Here is an 18,373-nt window from a genome sequence, read left to right on the forward strand (position 1 = left end):
TATGTCTTTTTTTTTATATCCCACAAATGAGCGCAATCATTTTTTGTTTGTCCCTGTCCTTCTGACTCATTTCACTCAGCATGATAGTTTCCATGTCCATTTATAAACAAATTTCATAATTTCATTTTTCTTGGTGACTGCATAGTATTCCATTGTGTAGATGTACCATAGTTTCTTGATCCAGTCATCTGTTCTCAGATACTTGGGTTGTTTCCAGATTCTGTCTATTGTGAATGGTGCTGCAATAAACACAGAAACATAGATGTTTCTTCTGCATTGTGTTTTTGCGCCGCCAGAAGTGATATTGTTGGGTTGTATGGAAGCTCATTTCTAGTTTTTTGAGGAATTTCTGTGTTGTTTTCCCAAAAGTCTGGACCAGGAGGCAATCCCACCAACAATGAAGGAAAGTCCCTTTCTTCCCACTTCCATGACAGCACTGGTTGTTCTTGTTCTTTTGGATATGTGCCAGTCTCTGTGGTGTGGGATGATATCTCATTGTTGTTTTGATTTGCATCTCCCTGATGATTAGCAATGTAGAGCATTTTTTCATGTGCCTTTTGGCCATTGAATTTCGTCTTTGAGGAAGTCTCTATTCATTTCTTTTCCCTCTTTTTTGATGGAGTTAGATATTTTTTCTACCAGTTCTACCAGTTCTACCAGTGCCTTATATATCTTTGACATAATCTCCTTATCAGATGGGTATTGGGTATCTTTGACATAATCCCCTTATCAGATGGGTATTGGATAAAGAATTTTTTCCATTCCTGTCTTTGTATCTTCTCTGTCTTTGTATTTTGTATCTTGGGCTGTCTTTGTATCTTTCAGGTGCAAAAGCTTTATTAGTTTAACGTTAGTCCCATTTGTTTATCTTTGCTTCCACTTGCTTGGTCAGTGGTGTTTCATCTTTGAAAATTCCTTTGGTTTCAATGTCATGAAGGGTTCTGCCTACATTTTCCTCCATGTACCTTATGGATTCAGGCCTGATGTTGAGGTATTTAATCCATTTTGATCTGATTTTTGTGCCTAGCATTAGAGAGAGTTCTGAGTTCATTTTTTTGCACGTAGTTGCCCAGTTTTCCCAGCACCACTTGTTGAAGAGGTTTTGCTTGCTCCACTTCATATTTCTTGCTCTTTTATCAAAGATAAAGTGATCTTATATTTAAGAGTCTGTGTCAAAATGTTCAACTCTATTTCATTGGTCTGTGGGTATGTCTACACACACACACACAAACACACACACACACACTTTTGTCTCTTTATCCATTCATCTTTTGATAGACACTAAGGTGATTTTAATATCTTAGTTACCATAAATAATGTTACAATGAACATTGGGGTGCATATATTGTTTTAAATAGTGTTTCTGCCTTCTTTGAATAAATAGTTATAAGTGGAATTTTTGGATCATAGAGTAGTTCTTCCTCCGTCCCTCTTAGAGAACCTGGCAAGTTACCGAGAGTATCCCACCTGCACAGCAGAGCCTGGCAAGCTCCCCATGGCGTATTCGATATGCCAAAAACAGTAACAACAAGTCTCACAATGGAGACGTTACTGGTGACCGCTCGAGGAAATCGAACAATAGGAAGACAGTGCCATAGTGCTACAACTGCAGGAGAACCCAGTTTTCTTGAAGATCTTTTTCAGCACGTGATTTTTTCCTCTCTTTGATGATAGCCATTCTGAGAGGTGTGAGGTGCTCTCATGGAGATTTTGATCTGCATCTTCCTGATGTTTAGTAATATTAATTCTTTTCAAATGCCTGTAGTCATCTGTGTGTTATTTTTTGAGAAATGTCTATTCAGATTCTCTATTTGTTTTTGAAATAAGACCACTGTTATTGAGTTCTGAGTTATTTGCATGTATTGTGCAAATGGACACAATTCTCTTTAATTAATTAATTTATTAAAATAATTTTATATAGCATGTTCATTATATGCAAGTCCTAAAGGCACTCACCTGTGTTATTCCTGCCTGTACAAAAATTGTGGATGCTTCTACAGTTGTCTGTGACTGCATTCTCAACACAGTTTAGTGAAGTAAAGTCATTGCTGTTTGACCAAAGCCCCAACCATGTAGGGTACAACTGATACAACTTGTAAAGGCATTGGAATGTGTAGCAAAATGCTTATCTATACCATATCAGAGCTGGTCTCTTTATCATTAGTCTGTTCTTTTTTTTAAACAAATATAGTGAATGGATTTACCTTCTTTTTTTTAGTTGCAAAATGTATTTATTTCTTCCATGACAAAGATCATGACTTAAAAAAATTGAGAAATTATGATAATTGAGGTAACATGGTTTACAATGACATTAATGTGTATGTTTTTCGGCATACTATATTACCACACCACCACCACCATCACCAAGGTGTCAAAAAGTTTCTCCAGCTTTCTTTTTTCTTTTTCTATTTTTCAATTTTTATTAGTGAAACACCATGAGGTACAGTTGTGGACATTACAAGTTTTTGTGCTTGGGTTTCAGTTATACAATGATCGGGTACCCATCCCTCCACCAGTGCCCATTCCCCATCCCCAATGATCCCAGTATTCCTCCCACCCACCCCCATCCCTCCTATCCTATCCCTCCTCTGTGGCAGGTCATTCCCTTTTATTCTCTCTCTCCTTTTTGTTGCTGAGGTTTGCAAAAGAGGCATTGAGTGGCAATCATGTTTGGTCTATAGTCTACTTTCAGCATGCATCTTCCATCCTGGGAGGATCCTCCCAACACCTTTTATTTGGTGCTCCCTTCTCTATCTGAGCTGCCCTTTCCCCTGGCATGTGCGACTGGCCTTCAAGCCATGGAATGAACCTCCTGGTACTTATCTCCACTATTCTTGGATGTTAGTCTCCTATTTTGTTACTTTATATTCCCCAGATAAATGCAATCTTTCTATGTTTTTCCCTCTTTTTCTGACTCACTTCACTTAGCGTGATACTTTCCATGTAGTACCACTTGTATGTAAATTTCATGACTTCATCTTCTCTAACAGCTTCATAGTACTCCATTGTATAGATGTACCAAAGTTTCTTTAACCAGTCATCTGTTCTTGGGCACTCGGGTTTTTTCCAGATTTTGGCTATTGTGAACAGTGCAGCAGTGAACATAGAAGTGCAGATGTCATTTCGGCTATACTTCTTTGTCTCTCCAGGATATGTTCCCAGGAGTGTTATTGCTGAATCAAATGGGAGCTCAATTTCTAATTTTTTTTGAGAATTGTCCATACTGTTTTCCAAAAGGGCTGAACCAGTCGGCATTCCCATCAGCAGTGAAGGAGAGTCCCTTTCTCACCACATCCGTGCCAACACCAGTTGCCTTTGTTCATTTGGATGTGGACCAGTCTCTATGGTGTGAGATGATATCTCACTGGTGTTTTTATCTGAATCTCGCTGATGATTAGTGATGTCAAGCATTTTCTCATGTGCCTTTTCGCCATTCAAATTTCTTCTTTGAGAAAGTTTCTGTTCATTTCATCACCCTATTTTTTGATGGGGTTGAATGTTTTCTTCTTGTGATGTTCAACCAGTGCTTTGTATATCCTTGATATCAACTCCTTATCAGATGGGTAATGGATGAGTATCCTTTCCCATTCTGTAGATTGTCTTTGTATTCTGACCACTGTTTCTTTTGAGGTGCAAAAGCTTCTTAATTTAAGATAGTCCCATTTGTTTATCTCTGTTTCCACTTGGATGGTCAGAGGAGTATCATCTTTGAAGATACCATTAACCTCAATATCGTGGAGGGTTTTGCCGACCTTGTCTTTGATGTACCTTATGGATTTTGGCCTGATGTTGAGATCTTTAATCCATTTTGATCTGACCTTTGTGCATGGTGTTTGGCTGAGGTCTAGCCCATTTTTTTGCATGTGGTTGTCCAGTTATGCCAGCACCATTAAGAGGCTTTCCTTGCTCCACTTCACATTTCTTGCTCCCTTATCAAAGATTAGATGGTCATACATTTGGAGTCGTGTGTACAGATATTCCACCCTGTTCCATTAGTCTGCGGCCCTGCCTTTGTTCCAGTACCATGCTGTTTTAATTATTGCCACTTTGTAGTAGAGTTTGAGGTTGGGGACAGTAATGCCTCCCCACGTCTTTTTCCCAAGAATTGCTTTAGCTATTCATGGGCATTTGTTGTTCAATATAAATTTCAGGAGTGCTTAATCTATTTCTTTGAAGAATTTCATGGGTATCCTTATAGGGATTGCGTTGAATCTGTATAATGCTTTGGGGAATACTGCCATTTTGACAATGTTAATTCTTCCTAGCCATGAGCAGAGGATATGTTTCCATTTCCTTGTGTCCTTTTTTATTTCATGGAGTAGTGGTTTGTAGTTTTCATTATAGAAGTCCTTTACCTTTTTATTTAGGCTGATTCCGAGGTATTTGATTTTCTGGAGCACAATTGTGAATGGGTTTGTTTTTTTCCTGTCACTTTCATCTGTCTTATTATTTGCATATAGGAAGGCCATGGATTTTTGGGCATTAATTTTATAGCCTGGAATTTTACTGTACAAGTCTATTGTTTCTAGGAGTTTCTTAGTAGAGGATTTAGGGTTCTCGAGATATAGTATCATATCACCTGCAAATAGTTAGAGCTTGATTTTTCCCTTTTCTCTCTGGATGCCTTTAATGTCTTTTCTTGCCCAATTGCTATTGCAAGTACTTCCAGTACTATATTGAACAGAAGTGGTGATAATGGGCAACCTTGTCTTATCCCTGATCTTAGAGGGAAGACCCTTAGTTTTTCCCCCGTTGAGGATAATACTTGCCATGGGTTTGTTGTAGATGGCTTTGACTATCTTGAGGAAAGTTTCTTCAAAATCCATTTTGGTGAGAGTTTTCATCATAAACGGGTGCTGTATCTTGTCAAAAGCTTTCTCTGCATCTATTGATATGATCATATGGTATTTATTTTTTCTTTTGTTGATATGATGGATTATGTTGATTGATTTTTGAATGTTAAACCATCCTTACATCTCCGGAATGAATCCCACTTGGTCGTGGTGTATGATCTTTTTGATGAGTTGTTGGATTCTATTTGCTAATATTTTGTTGAGGTTTTTTTTGCATCCGTATTCATCAGGGATACTGGCCTATAGTTTTCTTTGTTGGTGGTGTCTTTGTTTGCTTTTGGTATTAGGGAGATATGTGCCTCATAGAAGCTGTTTGGGAGAGTTCCTCTTTTCTCTAATTATACCTTCTTTTTTTCAAGACCATAAAAACTACTCTAATTTCTCAATATGAAACAAAAAAAAATTCTGCCCTACCTCTGATCATTCTCTGACCTAGCCTAGAGATAGAAAATAGAAGTCTGCAGGTCTACCTCTAGAGAATAATGGTGCTGAGTAAATGGTGCTTAACTGGGAGAATGATTCTGTTTCCAAGGACAGTCAGTGATGGTGTCTGGAGGAGCTTCCTGTTTATATGCAATGCTCTGGGAATGGAAACCCCAAAGAAAGGGCTGGGCGTGTGAATCAGGGCTTTTGTGGAGAAAATAAATACAAGCAAGAAGGAATTACTGATTCCAAAGAGCTGAAGTTCATCAACCTTAATCCCTAATCTTGTGTATACTCTGACAACTTTCATAAACTTGCCTCCCAAGGACCCATGTAGAGATTGCTGAAAGACAATGCAATAATCATTTTCTAAAACTTATTTTCTCAAATCATTCATTCATTTGGTCAGCAAGGCCCTAACATGTGAACAGGACAGAGGATGAACAACTCAAGTACTGAGTGCTGTATGTACGGTACTTAAAAAGACCCATCTGAACAATGAGACCTTCTCACCTTCCATTGGTCTTGTTACAGCTGCAAAGGTGCCTCCCACTATGGTCTGACCAAAGACAGGAAGAGGCGCTCCCAAGATGGCTGTCCAGATGGCTGTGCAAGTCTCACAGCAACGGCACTTTCCTCAGAGATTTCTGCAGCTGCCACCATCTCCTTAATGACGGACGAACCTGGCCTAGACAACCCTGCCTACGTGGCCACAGCAGAGGATGGTCAATCAGAAACCAGCCCAATGGACACTGGCCGGAATAACCGAACTAAGGGTGAGTCAAGTGGGTAGTTGTCTTGGAATAGGCTCCTTGTCTTGGGATTGCCCTCTGTGGAATACGAACCATGGAAAGTTCTAGAAATGTTGTTTTAAGAAGAAATAAATCCTGGCAGTTTTGGTGGCAATCCAATATCTAGTTCTCCAAAGCAAGATGAAGCCACGAATGCCTCCGATCATTAAAAATGTGTGTAATCTGACTTGGTGAAAGGGGTGGAAGTTGGACCTAATGATTCATTCCTCCCTCCACATCAGTACTTTCCCAACCACACTGCTCCAGGAAAGGGCTCTTCAGTCCAGTCCAGAAAGTGAGATATATGCAGTTTCAAACAAACTGTACATATTGCATTGTCAAAAACTTAGAAAAGACAGCTAGGCAAGTCCTATCATCCTACCACCTCAAAGTCAACTACGGTTCATGTTTTATTGTATGTATCTTTACCAGATGTGTGCATACCAGAGGATTTCTATGAATGGCAAGCTACTTTCCTTTCTTTTCTCTTTTCCTTAGCTCGGCCCTTTGAACGATCCACTATCAGAAGCAGATCTTTCAAAAAAATAAATCGAGCTTTGAGTGTTCTTCGAAGGACAAAGAGTGGAAGTGTAGTTGCCAACCCAGCTGACCAGGGTAGAGAAAATTCTGAAAACACCACTGCCCCTGAAGGTAAATAAACTCCCCACAAGACTGGGCATGGGCAGGGCCTCCAGAAAGTCGTCACGTGTGATGACAACCTGACCACCTCCCACCAGAGGGTCTCAGATATTTTATACCTCCATTAACCTACTTCTCATATAAATTACTGAAAGCAAAACCTAGTCTGTCTTTTACACAAATTAAAAGAAAACGTGCTAGCTTAAGGTGCTAGCTTAAATTTAGAACAGTTCCTGGAACACAATTAAAGACTATAGAAGTTTTCTAATGATTGCTATGTATGATATGTGGTTCTGAGTATTTGCATGAACTCACTGAAACCTCATGATGGTACGATAAAGAAGCTATTATTATTAGTATTATTATTATTATTACTATTATCATTATTTTTCTGTCTTATACATTAGGAAACTGAGACATAAGGGAGTAACTTCCCTTGCTCTAGTTACCTTGCCAAACGTTGAATGAAAGGGATATGGCTCGAAAATTCATGCAAAGAAAGTTACTAATCTTTGTGTGTTTTCCTTAATAGAAACAGAGCTTTCCTTTAATGTATCATTTGACATAAATGGAGGCAGTACGACTCCTTTTCTTATCTTACATTTTATATGCAAACATTAATAATAATCATAGTAACAACATAAAAGTTGATGAGATTAAATAAGTAGCCAAAGTCCCCAAGCTAAAAAATGGTAGAGCTAAGGATTTTAACTGGAATCCCTAGTCCCAGAGCACACTATCTTTTTTTTTCCCTTTATTTTTTTTTTTTTACAGTTGTAGATTTACAATTTTTTGTGCTTGGGTTTCAATTATACAATGATCAGATACCCATCCCTCCACCAGTGCCCATTTTCCACCACCATGGATAATATCCCTCCCACCCCCATCCCCCCATCCCCCCTGTCTCTGTGGCAGGACAATCCCTTGTGTTCTCTCTCTCCTTTTGGGTGTTGTGGTCTGCAAAAGAGGCATTGAGTGGCAAACATGTTCAGTCCATAGTCTACTTTCGACATGCATCTCCCCTCCTGGGAGGATCCTCCAAACATCCTTTATTTGGTGCTCCCTTCTCTATCTGAACTGCCCTTTCCTCTAGGATACCCGGCTGGCCTCTAAGTTATGGAGTAATCCTCCTGGCAGAGCACACTATCTTAACCAGGTATAATAGCGCCCTCCACTCTAAGGACTGGGAGGTAGAGTGCAAACCCCTGTAATTGACCTGCCTTCAAAGAAGTCTCCACTCTCACCTTGCTTGCTTACTCATCACTTACCCTCTGCTCTGATTACTCTGACTATAGTACAGTCCTGTGCAGACTCTTGCCCTCCTCTCTTTGGTGCCGTCCAGCCTGCACTCCCTTTCCCCTTCAGCTGTCCTTTGCAGTCCTCCTCTGAGGCTCAGTGATAAGTCATTCCTCCTCTTGAAAGTCCTCCCTGACTTGTTCAGTCAGCCTTCCTTTATATTCTCCAAGAACCTACATCTCTAGTAGCAATAGCCATCATTCATTATAACTGTACCTAGAAGGACAGAAGTTCTTTTTCCTGGTCTTGGCATTCTTGTGGCAATACACAGTATCTGCCATATATTTTCATTGAGTAAATGTTTGTGCAACAACAAAAAAAGATAATGACTTCCTTTTTTGATATGCCAAACACAGTAACAATTGTCACAATGGAGATGTTACTGGGCCCACTCGAGCAAATCGATGAACAACAGGAGGACAGTGACTTCCTTTAGGTCTCTCCCTGTTATTAAACACTACTTAATTTTTTTTATTTTATTTTTTATCATCATTTTTTTTATTAGTGAAACACCATGAAGTACTTTTATAGACTTATAAATTTTTGTGCTTGGGTTTCAGTTATACAATGATCAAGTACCCATCCCTCCACCAGTGCCCATCCTCCCCCACCACGGGTCCTAGCATCCCTCCCACGCCACCCCCCCCCCCCCCCCGTCCCACCCTGCCGCTATGGCAGGGCATTCCCCCTTGTTCTCTCTCTCTTGGGTACTGTGTTTTGCCAGAGAGGCATTGAGTGGCAATCATGTTTGGTCTATAGACTACTTTTAGCATGTCTCTCCCACCCTGGGAGGGTCTTCACAACACCCTTTATTTGGTGCTCTCTTCTCTATCTGAGCTTCCTTCTCACCTAGCACATGTGGCTGGCCTTCAAGTCATGGAGCAAAATTCCTGGTACTAATCTGAGCCCTTCCTGGGTGTTAGTCTCCCGTTTTGTTGCTTTATGTTCCCCAGATGAATGCAATCTTTCTGTGTCTATCCCGCTCTTTCTGACTCATTTCGCTTAACATGATACTTTCCATGTAGTACCACTTGTATGTAAATTTCATAACTTCATCTTTTCTAACAGCTACATAGTACTCCATTGTGTAAATGTACCAAAGTTTCTTTAACCAGTCATCAAACACTACTTAATTTTATCGTATGTAACATCTTCTCCTGCCTGAACTATTTGTCTGTGTCTTGAGGGAAATTTTTTTTTAATTGAAAATGTTTTTTTCTTGTGGTAGCATTGGTCTATTTCACATGTTTCGGAGTGCTTTTTCCTCATCTCTTCAAGAGCTATTTCTCCCAACTGTCTCTTGGATATTTTTAACCCCCATCCCTCTCTACCTGCTGTCTGTTGGCTTCAGTTCTGCTATTTGAATCAAGTGTTACTTCTGGAGGGGCTTTCTCTGTCTTCTTGCTTTATTTGTTTACATCCTTCATATAAGTCAGATCATTTGGTATTTGTTTTTCTAATTTGTTCCACTTATCATCCTATCCTTCAGCTCCATTCATGTTGTTGCAAAATGGCAAGGTTTCATCTTACATAGCTCAGTAGTATTTCATGATGTATATATGCCACATCTTTATCCACAATAGCCAAGATCTTATTGCATAAACATTTTGGAGAAGTTTGGGGCTACAGCCCAGAGGTTCCAGGGGACATTCCCTACTTATAAATAGCCAAGATCTTATTGCATAAGCATTTTTGAAGGGGTTTGGAGCTACAATCCAAAGGTGCTAGGGGACAGTCCCTGTTCTGTGTTAGGGACTGACCCCTGGCAGTACTGAAGATAGAACCAGTCACCTGCAAGGCAAGAACCTTATTCCCTGCTATGTCTCAATCCCTGCAGAAACATTTTGAGAATCCTATAGTAAAGCATTGGTCTGGGCTCTGAACTTTTATGTAAAGATTATAGAACCAAGTTTCTGGCTTCAAGGGATTTTTTTGAGGCTAAAATAAAAACATGTTGGGGCTGGAGAGATAGTATAGTGGGTAGGGTGTTTGCCTTGCATACAACCAAGTGGGATTCAATCCCCAGCACTACATATGGTCCCCTGAGCCCTACCAGGAGTAATCCCAGAGTTCAGAGTCAGGAGTAAGATCTGAATAACCACCAGGTGTGGCCCAACCCCTCCCCCCATTTTTAAAATAAAATTAAACCATCTGAACGCATGAGATATAAATGACAATGGCAGAGAATCTCCAGAAGCATCATTTTCTAAAGAGAACCATGTAAGTTTGAAGAAGTGTGATGAGCAGAGAGGCCTGAATTTAACTGAGGCCAGGTCAAAGAGAGGGAGGAAAACCCTCAGGGTCCTGGGCTTGATTTAGAGTCAGGCATACATACCCCTGCGAGCTTGCTTCACTCTAAGCCCAATGCCCGAAGGTGAAACAGCAGAATCGATGCATCTGGGCATTCTGGGAGAACCTGTGATTGCCCCAAATGCCCACGGAAGCTACCACCCCAGGAGAGGGCATGGTACTAAGTCAGAGTGAGATGGAGAACCACTTCTCTACAAGATTTTTGAGGTCACAAAATGAAGCTTAACTCTGAGCTTCATTGGTCTCCAGGATACTCCAAAGGGGTCACAAGTGAAAATATCACACCAATAAAGACCAGGGCACAAAACAAAAGGGTCAACAGGTAGGACAGTGGGCTACAGAAAGGAAACGAGGTAGAAAGGGGACCATGGTGGGGAAAAGCTTGAGAAACACTGACAGTAGCTGAGCAATGGCCGTGTGACTTTTCTACCTTTTTCTATCCATGGAGAGATGAGACCTACTGCTGACTAGCTATGTGACCTTCACCTTGTTACTTCCTCAGGGCCTTTTTTTCATCTAGGAATAAAAAAACAGGCATAATAATAATAATAATAAATTTTATAAGATTGTGTGAGAACTAATCCAAAACTTGATGTGTGAATTGCTTAGCTTGCTGCACGGTACATAATAAAGTTCTGGTAGATAATAATTGTTTCCTTTAGTCCTCAGTGAGGAGACAGTCCCACCAACTCCATTTCTTTCTAAACCAGCACAAGATTAAGTGTTTCTGTCTTCAGGTTCTGAGGTTCATTGTTGTGCCTCCAACTAACATTTCTTGCAAGTATTGCTGTACAGGTTCTTGCTGACTACCCAATTCAGTGGCCTTGAGGGGCTTGAGGGTTAAAAATATGGTTTTGGAAAGTTGTGGTATGGCAGGGTAAGAAAAGGATGGAGGAGAAAGGAGGAAAAGGCAGCATCTTTGATACTGATTTCCACATCTTCTTTGCTCAAAAAAATTTTTTTTAATTTTTTTTCTCGTATCACCAAGCTGATCCCAATAAGTGACTGTCATCATTACCTACTTTATGGAATCAAAGTAGGTTTAAAAGTTGATTGAACCCAAGGGGCTGGAGCAATAGCACAGCGGGTAGGGCGTTTGCCTTGCACGCGGCCAACCCTGGTTCTATCCCCGGCATCCCTTATGGTCCCCCAAGCACCGCCAGGAATAATTCCTAAGTGCAGAGCCAGGAGTAACCCCTGAGCATTTCTGGGTGTGACCCAAAAAGGCAAAAAAAAAAGTTGATTGAGCCCAATCAATACTGTTAGCACCAAGAACAGATAGTATCGACAGATTTCTAAACATGACTTATAACCAAACCAATATCTTAACAAAATTAAATCCTACTGAGGCTTCAAAACCCACAATTATAATGTCACAGGTTGCCTCTGACTGTTAAGTGACTTTATCACGTTCTATAATACTTAGAAATCATTATCTGGACCGGAGCAATAGTACAAGTAGGCACTTCCCTTATACCCAGCTGAACCAGGTTTGATCTTTGGTGTCCTATTGTGTTCTATCCATCTCTCCCAAGCTCCACCAAGAGTGATCCCTGAACGCAGAGTCAAGAGTAACCTCTAAGCATCACTGGGTGTGCCCCCACTCCCCAAAAAGGAAATCATTTTCCTCCTTTCTGCATTGTTGCTAGGTAGTTGAGTAGTCATTAATGAGTTTATAGTTCATTAGGGAGAACAGACTCAGGATATGGGTTTTGAAAATGATCCTGAAGAATGCATTAGGCAAAAGCCAGCCTGCAGATTGATTTTCCCAGAAGATACAAGTAAAAGAGAATCTTAGCTCAAAGACAGCTTCAGCAGTTATGGAGACAGCTGTTCCCTCCCCTACCCTCACCACACCAAACAGCCTCAGGCTGCCAAAGGATCTCTTAGGGAGTCACTTCTTTCCAAACCAGGAGCAGCTTAGACAGTATTTTACAGCATTTCATGGGATTCCTTTGGAAACCTTCCATTTAAAGGGAGGGGGAAAGCATTTGGTTTGTTGGTTTGGTTTTGGGGTCACACCAAGTGATGCTCAGGGATTGCTCCTGGCTCTGCAGTCAGGAATCACTCTTGACAGTGCTTGGGGGACTATATGGGATGCTTAGGATTGAACCTGGTCTGGCTGCGTGCAAGGGAAGTGCCTTAATCCTCTGTACTATTGCTCCAGCCCAGTGAAGGACATTTGGAACTGCTGGCTTAGAGGTCCGTAGGTCAAATTCCCTATAGGATTGTCCTGGGTGTGAAACTCTTAGTCACAGACAGCCTGAGGGAGATACAAGAGACCAGATCATTGGGAACTCTGGGTTCTAAAGGTCTCATAATTTGGTCATCTCCAGCCATCAATCACATCACCTCCCTTATCTGAGCTCAAATCCCTCATTTGCACAAGACAGTTTTCTTTTATGGTATGGAGTGGAAGATGGGGGAGGGTAGAACCAAGAGTCTCCAATTTATAAGACCTACCTTCAACCACTGGAGCTGGAGCAATAGCACAGTGGGTAGGGTGTTTGCCTTGCACATGGCCGACCCAGGTTCGATTCCTCTGCCCCTCTCAGAGAGACTGGCAAGCTACCGAGAGTATCCTGCTCGCACGGCAAAGCCTGGCAAGCTACCCATGACATATTCAATATGCCAAATACAGTAACAAGTCTCATAATGGAGACGTTACTTGTGCCTACTTGAGCACATCGATGAATAACTGGAGGACAGTGCTACAGACAGTGCTACCGTCAACCACGGATCTCTATCCGTGGCCCTAAGAGAGGTCTCTGACATTGATGCTACACAGCTAGGACAACTCTTCTGTCTGTAGGTACAGGGATGAGGGATGTAAGAGGATGAGGTGGGCAGAGGGGGTCAGTCAGGCTGTGAAAGATCCCATGGAACAAGCAGAGTTCTCAGATTAAAATATCAAAACACCAGCCTGGGTGATCTGAATCTGCTTTCAACTTGAAACTCTGAGATTTTAGGCCAACCAAGGATCTTCTCTTGATCATGAATCAGGACCTTTGACCATCCCTTCGTTGACAAACATTTGGTGGGAAGGACTGTCACTTTATGCTTTAGAAATGTGGAGGCTTCCAGCAAGAAATCTTCAAAACAATCTGAGAGGGTAGAAGAGTGGATTTGTTCTGTTTCATCTCTCTGTAAGTGAGTGATAAAAGTGCAGTTCACTCTTTCATGAACTCATTCATGCGACCACATTCACTTGATAAGCATCAGCTGAAGTCTAGGCAGAACTAGTCTTCAGGGATCTTCTAGTCCAGTGGAAAATATAAGAAATGAGTACAAATAGCAATAGTGGGTTGAGAACTTTATGGACATGGGATGCTCGGACCAGTGTTTCTCAATCCTACGCAGACCATGGCTGCCTTGTTTCCTTCCTAGGCCTCCCTTTTATCAGTTAGTCCCCTAGTCTCATGTCATCCCCTCTCTGCCCATTTATAAAATGTTTCACTTGTAGCCCTCTTGGAATATCCTGCTTTAGAAAGATGGGGGTAGCTTTTAATCAGAAGAGATCATTTCATTCTTAGAGAAGTTATGAAGGAAAAATATTCTAGAATAACCACCATTCCAGTGAGAGGGACTCACACTGGTTTAGAGGCAAGGAAACCAATGAATAGCTTGGTTTGGCTTCTACCAAGTTTTGATCAAAAGAAGAGTGGCAGGAAATGTCTGTCGGATTGATGCTTATTTTGATAAACACTGTCCTGGTCCATTTTAGTCTTCCCAAGGTTGCACCACCTGATTCCAGATGGTGAAATCACCAGCATCAAGATTAATCGAGTGGATCCCAATGAGAGCCTGTCCATTCGCCTGGTGGGAGGCAGCGAGACCCCGTTGGTTCATATCATCATCCAACACATTTATCGCGACGGTGTGATCGCCAGAGATGGCCGGCTCCTGCCAGGAGATATCATATTAAAGGTAGGGGCTCAGCTAGGGTCTCACATAAGAGGGGCCTCACAAAAACCATTTCAGAGAAAATAATTGGATGGGTGAATGAATGATTGAATAAAATATTCAAATATGGAGTCATACCTTCGATCACTATTATATGTCTATGACTCCTCAAATTCATTAAGCAAGTTGTCACTGTATTTTTCTTGTCCTCTCCCACTTTCTTCCTGTATATAAATATATTTCATCGCCTTCCTCCCCTTCCCTTTTCTTTCCCCCTCTTTCTTCTTCCTCCCTTCTCCTTCCTTTTTTCCTACTTTTCCCCCTACTTTAAATAACAATAACATAAAGTAATATAGGACTGGAAGAATATGTTTTCTTAAGTTGTTTTCAGAGCAGATTCATGGGGGCATTTTGTGTTTTCTCTAATCACAACAGCCCTCTAAAGCAAATTTCCTTTAGTTTAATGAGCCTCCTTGGGAAAAGTAGTAATAATTCTCAAGAAGTTCCCATCAAATTCCCCTCTAGGCAGGGTAGTGGGAACAAAATGTCTTGCACTTTACTCTCTTTTGAGGCTTGGTTTGAGAGAAAGATTTGGAGGAAGAACTTTCAGAAGAAAAGGAAAGAGAAAGGAAAATTAGTTTATCAGACTGAAATCAAATGTGGGACTAAAGTGACAAACAGTCCCTTACCTATCCTGTATTTTCCATATCATGCTTAAATGACAATTTCAGGACTGGAGAGATAGAACAGTGAGTATGGCACTTGCCTTACACATGTCCAACCCAGGTTCAATCCCTCGAACCCTATATGGTCCCCTGAGCCCACCAGGAGTGATCCCTCAGCTCTGAGCCAGGAGTAAGTCCTGAGCTAAGCCAAGTGGGACCCCAACACTAAGAAAACAACAATTCCATCTCATTCCTGATAAGTCACGAAGAACCAGCTGCTGATACAGAAAGAGTTGTTTCTTTGGCAAAGAAATTCTGATTTAAGGGAAATCTTAGGAGATAGAATCTGAAGCAATTATTGTACAAACTCTGAATGTCTCACTGACCTCTGATGTGGGGAATAAGGAAGGACCCCCCAAGATCCAGACATAATCAGCTTTGCAGCTAGCAATGTGTACACTGCTCTCTCCCTGCTCCAAGGGGACTTAGGCTGCCTGAAAAGGTCACATAATAAAGCAAATTGATACATGGCACACTCAGCTACCTTTCACTGCCCAAAGGACAGCAACACCTTCTCTTGACCCGAACTAAGGTGACAGAGAAGAGGAGATTTAAACTCACCTATGCTTAGTCAATGGTGGTGAGCTTTGTCTGTTCAGAAGGAAAGCCCCATCTTCCCTGTCCATCTGCTGGGCACTTAGATGGGTGACTGTAAGCTCCAGAGAGGCGTTACACAGTCTCAATCCAAGATTCTTCTAACCACTGGTGGAAGGTACAAAAATCCAAGCTGTTCCAACAAAAAATCCAAACGTTCAAAAAGGTTGTTTCTCTTTGGTGACATCTCTGTCCTTAAGCACAGAGAGTAGCACTGCTACAAAATACTTTTCTTCCAGAAACCAGCTACCACTGCAACTGAGAGCCTTCAACTGAGCTGCCCAGCTAGAGTAATGAAAGTCAGAAAGTCCAGCAGAGCAGGAGCAGGCACAAATAAAAGGGCCAAACTAGAGAGCACTGAAGTAGCACAATAATGTGATCACATTTATCAAAGACCCTAGAAACTTTCATTCACATGAGATTGTTTGAAAATGCAGGGTTTTTGTTGTTATTGTTGTTGTTGTTGAGCATATGGGTCAAAGACTCTGAAGGTGACTATCCTGAGACCACACACATGTATGCACACATGCACAATATCACACACATGCATTCTGTCACTCTCACATAGTCACACACCACCAAATATGTTCACACACTTACTCACATAAACATCCCATCTCTCACACACAGAGGTATATATACACACAGTCATCAGGTCTGTAAAGTCCAGTCTAAATGACCCAAGATTAAAAATTTATTTAGAAATGTGAAAGAAAATATCTGCCTGGAGCCAGAGAGCGCTCAATGGGATGTGCACATGCTTTGCATGCAGGAAGCCCAGGTTCAGTCACCAGCAACACAAGGACCTCTGAACACAGCAGGGAGCAACCCCAAGCACTAAGCCAAGAATAACCCCTGAGCACAGCCGAGTGTGGCCCTCAAAGCAAAAGAAAATGTCTCCCCTGTTTGATCTGAGCAGCTGTTGAAAACAGTCATTTGCTGGAGGAAGTTATGGTAGAGTGGGTCAGCCTAGCTGGGTTTGATCCCCGGCACCAAATATTGTCAAGAGTAAGCCCTGAGTAATGCTGATTGTAGCCCCCAAATCAAAATTTAAATAAGATTATCGTTTGAGGGCCAGAGATATAGCTCAGTAGTAAAGCCTTCAGGTGTGAGACCCTTCCATCCCTGACACTGCAAATCATCATTCATCATTGTCATTATCATCATCTTTGAGCTTAATGGGGAAAATTCTCCTTCTTTGGACTCTCTCTCTTTGTTTTACCTCTTCCTCCATCTACCAGCTACAAGCTAAGCCTAGCAAACAACAGAAGGGAGGCTAGGACTCCATCAACAAACTGGGGTCCTCTGAGTAGACCAGGTTGAGCAGGTTCCTCCTCAGAGAGGTACCAGGTGGCACTCAAATGGGCTTAAAAGTGGTTGGGGGGAGGGGGCTGGAGAGATTACATAGCAGGTAGGGCTTTTGCCTTGCATGCGGCTGACCCGGGTTTGTTTGCCAGCATTCCATATGGTCCCCCGAGCACTGCCAGGAGTAATTTCTGAGTGCAGAGTCAGGAGTAACCCCTGAGCATCACGGGGTGTGACCCAAAAAGAAAAAATAAGTGATGTTGGAGGACTGGGATTTTTGGACTCAGGATAAGGACGTGGCCAAGCAGAGTCTTGTATTAGGGAGTGGGTGGAACCAATGGGTCTGTGGCTCCCAGTTCTGAGGCCTCCTTCCCCCGCAGGTCAACGGGATGGATATCAGCAACGTCCGGCACAACTATGCGCTGCGCCTCCTGCGGCAGCCGTGCCAAGTCCTGCGGCTGACGGTGCTGCGGGAACAGAAGTACCGCAGCAGGAGCACCAGCCAGGCCCTGGACAACTACGCCCTGCGCGAGGACAGCTTCCACGTCATCCTTCACAAAAGCAGCCCCGAGGAGCAGCTCGGCATAAAACTGGTGCGCAAGGTGGATGAGCCCGGGGTGTTCATTTTTAACGTGCTGGATGGAGGAGTTGCGGGGCGCCACGGGCAGCTGGAGGAGAACGACCGTGTGCTGGCCATCAATGGACATGACCTGCGGTACGGCAGCCCAGAAAGTGCCGCGCATCTCATTCAGGTGGGTCCTGGGTCCACAGCGGGCGTGACCCTGCTCCTCATGCCTCCTCATGCCTCCACACCACGTGCCACGTGCACTTCCTTTCAAGGAGCCAGGTAAGAGCTTTACTCAAGCAAAGGCTGGATTATGGGGTCCTGAATGTTCCTAGGTGTTTCCAGTCACACTGCAGGTGATCCCCTTGGACCCTGGGCTGCAACCTTACTAGGTTAAGATCACCCAAGCTTAACAGGGCTGTGTCATCCTCGTACCCAGCACGAGTACTCACACCCCGGGGGCATTCTGAGACATTCTGGATGCATCGAAGACAACCAGATTTACTGATTACCTTATGAAGCTGTCATGAGCTCTCCGGGGAAGCTGTGGGCAGAGACCACTATGGGATAAGTCATCTCCTTGGCAAGTCCATGGAAACTCAACCTAATGGAAGCCCTCCTCCCCCTAAGAAAGATATAGCATTCACCATTCAGGCAAATGGAATTTTCAGTGGACAAAGATTGTCTCACCATAGACTTTTTTTTTTGGTAGCACTGTAGCACGGTTCTCCCGTTGTTCATCGATTTGCTCGAGCAGGCCCAGTAACATCTCCATTGTGAGACTTGTTGTTACTGTGTTTGGCATATTGAATATGTCACATATAGCTTGCCAGTTTCTGCCATGCGGGCGAGATACTCTAAAATTTTTTTTATTATTGAATAACCCTGAGATACAACAACAGACCATTTAAAAAGTTTTTTTTAATTGAATCACCATGAGATACACAATTACAGTTGTTTGTGATCCGG

At 42.3% G+C, this 18,373-nt stretch overlaps 1 protein-coding gene across 1 annotated transcript in view; it reads left to right on the plus strand.

The window, feature by feature from the left end:
- Nucleotides 1-18,373, plus strand: part of LNX1 (ligand of numb-protein X 1) — a 106,885-nt gene that overhangs the window by 55,874 nt on the left and 32,638 nt on the right. Inside the window, exons 2-5 of the mRNA XM_056111370.1 lie at nt 5,811-6,052; nt 6,566-6,718; nt 14,037-14,239; nt 17,220-17,591. Coding sequence (XP_055967345.1) covers nt 5,811-6,052; nt 6,566-6,718; nt 14,037-14,239; nt 17,220-17,591 — 970 coding nt within the window. The remainder of the gene's footprint in view (nt 1-5,810; nt 6,053-6,565; nt 6,719-14,036; nt 14,240-17,219; nt 17,592-18,373) is intronic.

This window comes from Sorex fumeus, unplaced genomic scaffold (assembly GCF_029834395.1).
Source record: "Sorex fumeus unplaced genomic scaffold, SorFum_2.1 ptg000013l, whole genome shotgun sequence".
Lineage (NCBI taxonomy): Eukaryota > Metazoa > Chordata > Mammalia > Eulipotyphla > Soricidae > Sorex > Sorex fumeus.